Source organism: Triticum aestivum, chromosome 2D (assembly GCF_018294505.1).
Source record: "Triticum aestivum cultivar Chinese Spring chromosome 2D, IWGSC CS RefSeq v2.1, whole genome shotgun sequence".
Lineage (NCBI taxonomy): Eukaryota > Viridiplantae > Streptophyta > Magnoliopsida > Poales > Poaceae > Triticum > Triticum aestivum.
The window spans coordinates 191,893,491-191,901,927 of NC_057799.1; the positions used below are offsets into that span (position 1 = coordinate 191,893,491).

Below are 8,437 nucleotides of genomic sequence, written 5' to 3' on the forward strand. Positions count from 1 at the left end.
CCGGGGGATGGCCAATGGCACGGTTGCAAGCAGTGGCAACAAAATTGTTAGCTAGTCATCAACCCAGGCAACAATGTGCTAGTTTTTCAAGACTATTTTTTTACTGGGTGAATTTATATGTACAGTAGTCATATGTATATGCACGTAATACTGACAAAGTAACAAACATACATCATCCAAAAGATACATAGGTACCTGACGAAGTGACGATCTGATAATCAAAATGGCAAACATATTGTTTCTCATACAGGTTACTGATCTATTAAGATCGTCGTACAACAAAGAAAATTTGTGTACCAGATCATCTTGAGATGCAAAGAATAGATGCTAGCACCTGTTAGACCTGGAGACACCAGCCTATCCATTTCCCAGTATCGCTACTTCATTTGTTTCTATTTGATGCCGATATTCACAAAACAGTTTCTTCCTGTGGTTAAGTGCTAAACAAAAAAATTATCGTTCCATCTCATCAGTTGCAGCTTATTAACGACTCCTAGTATGAGAAACCAAATATCAAACTGAGCAGGAAAGCTGGTTAATATCATCAGTGGAATAGAGGTAACTCTACTGCAGGCCCCAAAAGACCAAATGGGCATTTGTTTTTTCTTTTGCAATCAATAGAAAAAATATCACATGATATGTTAATCAAAGTGATATTATATTGAGGTCGACTGTTCAATCAAACATACAAAAAGGAGCAGAGGACAATCAGTTCTCACCGCTCTGTCCTTATCTACAACTCTGAATTACTGTGGGCAGTGAATAGTGTAATGAGACATGAACCGGTGCCCTAATTAGGTCTGGATTAGTATAACATCAGAAGGAGACCATGGGTCAACCAAAAAGAACAGTCACATAATATTAATTGATGCTAATGCAAGCATGACTGCAGCCATATCACATAAATCAATTATCCTTGAGAAATATGCACACGCAAGCTATCCAATATCATCTCGAGATGCAAGAATATATGCTAACATCTGTCAGAGATACTTGCCTATCTTGAGATTCAATAACATATGGTAACATCTGTTAGAGACCCCTATCTATCCATTTTACCAGAAATGCTACTTCGCTCAATTCGATCCTGTGGAACTCGCGGATGATGCTCTCCAATGCATCGGGCTCTCCTCCAATTTTGATGATAGCCAAACCGAAGTCGTGGAACCTCTCTGCAAGCATAAAGAAATCAGAAAATCAAAGAGTTTTTCACTTGTTTCCATTAGAAAACTATGCAACCAAATCACACACTACTACAACACTATCAGCAACATGTCTATTTTACTGCACATATACTATATTGATCACTGTTTTGCAGATCGAATTAACAGTAAAAATCCCGGCCACCACTTCTGCTGGACTTTATCACGCCCTCTGTTTGATCTACGACCGGCGGAATCGGATGGCCGATGCGCCATCTCCGACCCTGACCTAGCCGCTGCTGTTGGATCCGCGAGGGGGGGGGGTACCGGTGCTGGTCCTGAGTGTCAGCGGCGAGGACGCCGCCGTCGTAGCAGACGCCCATGATGGTGATGCCCATCCGGTGCTCCCCGTCGGTGCGTGCGTCGGTGGAGGAGGAGCCCATGAGCGAGGCGGCGTCCATGGCGGAAATCTAATACAATTACAACAAAACCAATAGTGAAATGATGCAAAAGGATTTACCTGAGTACAGGGACTACCACAGGTAAAGAGAAACCATTCTCTGACAAAACACAAAACTGATGGGAAATAAAAATCAAATCAAGCAGAACTGGGGACAATACTAACTGCAAATGGAATACATTCGGTGCTTCAACATATTTCCTGGTAAAGAATTTAAAGAAAGAAATTTATTACAAATACCATCGATATGTCAATCAAATGCTGAAAAAATAGTATTATGTAATACAAAAGTATTAGAAGTGATGGAAGATGGATTCAAAACACCAATGACATGCACTCGTATTTTTAAGTCTTCATACTATAGAGTTATCTACCTGCAAGTTATATGCGCATAAATAATCACAACAGTTAGATAGCACCTACACATGGGATTAGATATTTAATTCACATAATCAGTTCTTCTGCTTCCATAAATTCAGAATTGCATAAAAAAGTATGTGTCTATCGAGTATAGATAATGATTTGAATTGTTGACGCATGGCCAATGGAGCCGTCCACTTGCCAAGTGCTTTTCTAGCATGGACGACGTGCACATGGTGCAAAGCTGGCTGAACGAGTTGATAGATCAGATCCCGGCAAGACTCGCACATGCTTAATGTTGGTTGCTTGCCCTTGCCTTGATTGATTCACACACTGGCAAGGTTGCACACATAGAGGAAGACTCGATGGATTCTTGCCGGCTAGAAACAAACACAAGCAAGCACGCAGGTGATGCCGATTTCTTTGCAACGAATGCGTGTCGCTTGAAGCAGCGGTGGGAAAACAATATGTATATAGTGATTTTACCTCATAAATTGTTTGGTGGCTCCACTCCATAAGTATGAAATTCGTGATGTTGGCAACCTGAAACTAAAAGAGAAATAATGATCTCCTTCATAAATATCAACAAAAGGAGAATGGGTTATTTGGGCGACCAATCAAAATCCCTGAAAGTTCAATACATCAGTTTGCAGCAAGTGTGTACCTGCAAAGCAATTCTTTCTCTGAGTCGTATGTGAAGCAGCTAGCACACACACACATCTTCCCATCCCATCCGCAGCATCATCCCTACCTGCACCCTCAAATCACTGAATGAGTTCCCAACTTGCATCCATAGCCAAAAGCCAGTGCAGCAATCACTCTGCCATGTAAACACAGGAAACAAACATCATAGATAGACCGAGTAGCACCGGCCTCCATCGCCTGTAGTGAGAAGCTCCGACGGCGAGCTGCTGGACGACGATCTGGCACCCACCTTCTGTCGGGCTGCTGCTACTCCGCCGCCATAGAGGCTCTACGGCGACTACCCCGGACAGATCTGGCCATAGCGACCACCGGAGTGGCAAGGCCTGGCCCTCTCTCCACCAGATCGGGTCGGGGAGGGGGAGCTCCTGGCCTTGGACGAAGGGAGGAGGGAGGCCGAGACCTACATAGGCCAGGCGCGTGGGCGCCGCCCTGCTGTACATGGCTGCTTGGGGAGGGGGTGGTGGCGGCCGCCTGGGGAGGGAGGTCGTGGTGGCCAGCTCCTCTCGAACCTCGGCGGCGGCGGCTCCTCTCCGATCTCGGCGGCGGCGTAGGGCTCCACTATGGCGGCTGGGGCATGGTTCTCGTCCTCGTAGCGAGACGATCGAGGGCAGCCTGGATCGTCAGATATTTTTTTTCGCGAGGAGGCCTCGCTCCCGGTTCGTGCGAGGGGGCCTCGATCTTTTTTCGTTGGTTTCTTTTCGCAGGTCGAGGGAGGACGAAAATAAACCAGTGGAGGTTGGGCGTCTGCGGGACTCGATCGCGGGGTTTTCATTGGTTTTTTGCGACTGAGCGGGAGGTGGGAGCAAGTACCAAAGAAGTACCAAAAAAGACCGTATTAGGTGGGACGAAAATAAAACCCGAAACGCAGACTACCAACTGAGACATTAGGAGTAGAGATAAGTAGACGCGCCCGCGTGCCAGGGCTACAGCCTACAGGTCATAAGCCGATGCCTCGCACTCCACATTGGCTTGGTGACCCTTCCAATTTTTGCTTGGAAAATTTTAACAATTCCCATGTGAGGTTTCACCAAACCGTAGGCACCCCTCAAAAAAAGAAAAAAAGAAAACCTTGGGCAGCACTCAGAAAAAGAAAACCAAACCTTAGGCAAATTTTTAAAGAGAATCCTTGGGCATGTTTTTCGCAATCTTACAAAGACGAAGTTATTTGGCTCTGCAATTGCAGGACCAAACTCATCGATCTTCAGCCAAAAATAGCAACAAGACTTGAAGTTAACTTTCTAGAAAGAAGAAAAAGATGATATTACTATCACGAGGGATATAATGGATTTCTATTTTATTGGAAGTTCAAGTTCACCTTTTGGACCACGAATTTCATATGGAGACTCAACATAAGCCTTATAACAGGATAGTGATCCACAAGATGAAATGATAGCGTATCTTAAAATGTTGCCGTAACCCGACAAATAGACAACCCCAACAATATAATTACACTGGCGTATTATGCCATCGCTCAGTAAAATTTCTACCACCAGGGTGTCGAGTAGATTATACATATGATGTAGGGTCTTTCCCTACATCAAAATAGGTTATTTTGGCAAGAATGGTGTACATAATGAATACATCATCAGTCTCGGACTTATCTCGGCTCAAGTTCAGTAATCGAAACTTCGTTCGGTGACATAGGTGATCTGCTGGTAGAATGCGAAACTCCTGGATATGGATCCGTGTGCATGCCTGAGTAGTCCATGCCACTCTTTTGGATGCAAAATGCTGGCCTTGATGGAGCTTGGAGAGACACAGTGCTGCTGCTTAGCATGACAGTCACAACCGACATCATCGGTCTATCAGCGGGGTCTTCTTGAACACACAGAAGTCCGATGTGCATGCACTTGAGCATCTGGTCTCCAGGAGAATGGCTTGTCATAGACGAATCCATGATCTCTACAATTGTTCCCATCGTCCAGTGCTCCCACACCTGCATTCGGTAGATGGATTATCACAAATTGCTCTTATTGTTATTACAAATTGTAGCTTTTCGTAGAAGCCGAAGTTTATAACAGTCAAAAACTCAAAGTACTCACCAAACTTAAGAGATCCACAGCTTGCTCGGAGTCATATGCGACGCTGTTTCTTTTTCCAGTGACGATTTCTAAAATCAAGACGCCGAAGCTGAACACGTCTGACTTGATAGAGTAATTCCCACGCATAGCATACTCAGGGGCCATGTATCCGCTGAAATAACAACATCACGTTACGGACTCATGCGCTCTGAAATATCTTATAAGAGCAATGTCACCAGCACTTACTAGGTTCCGACGACACGGTTGGTGACATCATGGGATTGGTCACTGCCAAATAGCCTTGCTAAGCCAAAATCTGAAATTTTCGGATTAAATTCAGAGTCTAAAAGAACATTGCTCGCTTTGAGGTCCCGGTGAATTATCTTCAGCTGAGAATCTTCATGAAGGTACTGTAAGCCTCGAGCAATCCCATTGACTATCCTAAATCTCGTCCCCCAATCAAGCTGACTGCTCCTATCAGGATCTATCACACAGGAGAAAAAACATCAGAACAGTACACAATATATTTTACAGTAGTTGTTTGTTTCACTGTTGCAAAATGTTTTGGTGAGTTACCCTACCAAAAAGAATGGTGTCAAGGCTTTTGTTGGGCATGTATTCATACGCAAGTAACTTTTCTTGTTCCTCCAAGCAAACACCAAGAAGTCTCACTAAATTCTTGTGTTGAAGCTTAGCAACCAAAACAAGCTCATTTTTGAGCTCCTCTATCCCTTGGCGAGAGCTTTGTGAGAGCCTTTTAACTGCTATTTCTTCATTGTCAGGAAGGATTCCCTGTACAAATGGAGATATTTATTTACTAAAAGTGCAATATGCAGAATAAAAAGCCTTTGTGAAATGATATGATTAGCACCTTATAAACCACACCAAACCCTCCTTCACCAAGTTTATTCCTTTCATCAAAGTTATCCGTTGCGGCTCGTAGAGTTGATAGATCGAGAATGAGTGAATCGATACTCTGTATGTCCTCTGGATTAGTTGGATCTATGATAAGAGAAAAGGCACTTTAATAATGGTGTAATACACGAGGTAACTATTTTCAAATGCCAAAAGGAAAACCTTGGCTTCGATTGTAGAGAAACGTTTTAAAAAACTGATTCCATTTGTGAACAAGAAAGGACTTGCATGCTTTGCAAAAAAAAAAAAGGACTTACATGATAGTGATGCCTTTCGCGCCGGTTTGCTCTTCCTCCTCCATAGATAAAGGCAAATTACAACAGCAGCCAGTATTGCAGCAACTATCGGCAGCGTAATAGCTAAAATTCTAGCCGTTCTGTTCCCTGTGCTTCCTGTAAACGGCAGGCGCCAGTCAGTGAATGGAACAAAAAGTCCTCTTTCTATGAATCGCAGATAGTGATTCATAGAAGAAAAGAAGGGGGGAAAACTGCAGTTACGCTTTTAGTTGCAACTTCTTCTATAAATTCCAACTAGCCAACACCATGTTATTTGCATTGCCTTGAAAAGCTTGTGGGATGGGAAATGAGAATGGCCCGTCTAAAGAGGAAAAACCCATATGCTCATGCACCAGCACCAGAAGATAAACAAGATATTTTGTTCGTCAATATACCTATTTAGACCAAATCATGGAAGAGTCAAGAGTGCTATAAATTCCAACACGCACCCTTTCCAGAAGAGTTTCTATGGCTAGCAATCAGCCAAGCATGCACGCCTGGCCCGGTCATCACAAGACTTTGAACACGTATAATTCTCCGTTTTGTCCAGTCAATTAACTGATAGCTACGGGACTGCGCAGAAGTCAAGACCAACAACAGAAATCTCCAAAGTTGCGTGTTGAGAATAACCATTCCGTCGTTTACTAGTCTTATTTAGTTTGCCAAGGTTTTGTTTTGTGCCAATTTTCGTACTACAAGCCAATTGCATCCGAATTCTTCACACAACTCTGAAAAAGATCGGAGTACTTCTTTTAGTACAAACAAAGCCCCCCGTTGGTGTTGACAGTCAATATATTTACTCTGAGATCGGAGTATATGTTAGAAATTAGAATAAAATAAAATAATAACTGTGTTGTGTAAATCTAAATGGACTCGATCTAGTGAGTCTGCCTTGAGTTTCTACGTTCTCGTTTCTTCACAGATCGAGGCTCGCTATTTGAATTGCAGGATTACTTTTGTCTAAAGAATCCATCGCAAAAAAGAAGAAGGAAGAACGAATATTTATGCAGGCTCACCTCCTCCGACTGGCGGTGGCTTCACGTTCGCCGGCGCTGGAGCTGGAGCTAACCCCACGGATGGCGCCGGGAGCTGCAGCAGCGAAGGCCCATTGAAGAAGCGATACTGCTCATACCTGTAATTGCACCGCAATCCTAGAACCCGGCCACCCTGCTTCCCACTGAAGAATTCCGGCATCCTCTTGATGATACCCTGGAGGCAGGTCTGGCAATCGGCCGGTGCCATGTCCGGCGTGCACTGCGCCAGACCGTAAATCTTTGGGGTACCCTTGTCGACCGTCTCGAACCCCTCCTCTCCTGTGCCGAACCTCCTGGAGGAATTCGCGGCCGCGTAATTGGCGGTGGCGTTCAGGAGGACGCCCACGGCGGCGTTGAACACCTTCACCGGTGCGGACACGTTCTGAGTGTTCATGAGGAGGAGGAGGGTGCCGTCGCCATTGGTGGAGGACAGGAAGTTCTGGTTGGAGAAGCGGAGTGCGCAGGGGTCGTAGAAGATGGTAGCATCCTGGTTGTACGGGCAGCGCTGCTGAGCGTCTTGGAAAGCCGTGGCGACGCATTGGCTGCAGTTGGCGGCGCTGGTGTCCCCGCGGCAGAGCGCGAGCGCGTAGACGATGTCCGGGAGGGTTCCGAAGGTGTCGGTGGCGAAGAGCGTCGGCGAGGAGGAGGCGTTCTTGGGGAGGGTGGCGGAGAGGCGCCGGATGTTGGCCTGGTAGGTGCTGTTGGCGGTGAAGTTGCCACTGTTGCCGCACAACTGTCCGAGGGGATCGCCGGATGCTGGAAGCGCGATTATGAAGGCAAAAAGGAGGGCAGCGGCGGGGGCGAGGTGGGAGGGGATGCGGCCGCGGTGGTGCGAGGCCATGGTGTTTTTAGCCGTCTGGTCTGGGTGATGGGGGAAGCTGGAGAGCGGTGGAGGATGCGGCGGTGGCTGCTGGCTAGTAAAGCGAAGCGGAGTAGAAGACCAGGCGAGGGGAGGGGTACGGGACTACAGGTGGTGGGCTCAGTGTTGACTCGGGTGGGGCCCGTTTGACTTGACTACTGTACTGCAGAGTAGTTGGTGGTTATGAAATCGCGGGGCCACTAATAAATGCTCGCGGGGCCCAGCTACTCAGCCAGCTTCGGTGGTGGCTATCGGCCGTGTCGACCCAGCGACAGCGGTAGCGGACGCGACATGGCCCTCCCTCGGGAAGAACCGGGACCACCGGCGGAAATAGTCCACGTGAGTTTATGTGGCCTATATCGAACCTTCAATTCTGTTTTTCCTGGTGAAAAAAAATCTAAACGATTTCCGCACGACAAAGTGTCGAGTTAAGGCAGGTTTCTGTCGAACTTGACGGACTTTGTCATTGCCGTGCGGGTGCATGCACCGGAGCGTTTGAAACATGAGAGATTTCTTCTTTCTTTCTCGCATATTCTTCTGCTAAATTTCTCCGATTTATCCTGCACTCTTCCTTTGCCCGAGAGGTATGGTTCTTGCTAGCATGTTCTAAAAATACGATGAACATGCATAAGTATCAGTATTCATAGAGAGAAAGAGCTAGATGCC

At 46.1% G+C, this 8,437-nt stretch overlaps 2 protein-coding genes across 17 annotated transcripts; both read right to left on the minus strand.

The window, feature by feature from the left end:
* Positions 1-840: 840 nt before the first annotated feature.
* On the minus strand, positions 841-3,371 carry LOC123052505 (uncharacterized). Of its 16 annotated transcripts, none has more exons than XM_044475704.1 (6): positions 2,897-3,371; positions 2,627-2,782; positions 2,449-2,511; positions 1,768-1,803; positions 1,470-1,612; positions 841-1,172 (listed from the first exon to the last, which is right to left on the minus strand). In XM_044475704.1, exons 2-6 carry the CDS (start codon positions 2,680-2,682, stop codon positions 1,033-1,035), a joined length of 438 nt encoding a protein of 145 aa, XP_044331639.1. In that variant the 5' UTR covers positions 2,683-2,782; positions 2,897-3,371; the 3' UTR covers positions 841-1,032. The 16 variants fall into 16 exon arrangements, 13 of the variants coding, with proteins under 13 accessions (XP_044331639.1, XP_044331645.1, XP_044331640.1 ...); XM_044475710.1 differs by having other exon boundaries at positions 2,449-2,505; positions 2,627-2,713; positions 2,897-3,370; XM_044475705.1 differs by having other exon boundaries at positions 2,627-2,713; positions 2,897-3,370.
* A 666-nt stretch (positions 3,372-4,037) lies between these two features.
* On the minus strand, positions 4,038-7,825 carry LOC123052504 (cysteine-rich receptor-like protein kinase 6). The gene is made up of 7 exons (XM_044475701.1): positions 6,895-7,825; positions 5,861-5,995; positions 5,560-5,690; positions 5,270-5,480; positions 4,935-5,172; positions 4,710-4,860; positions 4,038-4,603 (listed from the first exon to the last, which is right to left on the minus strand). The coding sequence occupies exons 1-7, from the start codon at positions 7,751-7,753 to the stop codon at positions 4,265-4,267; spliced, it is 2,064 nt and encodes a 687-aa protein (XP_044331636.1). The 5' UTR covers positions 7,754-7,825; the 3' UTR covers positions 4,038-4,264.
* Positions 7,826-8,437: the final 612 nt, after the last annotated feature.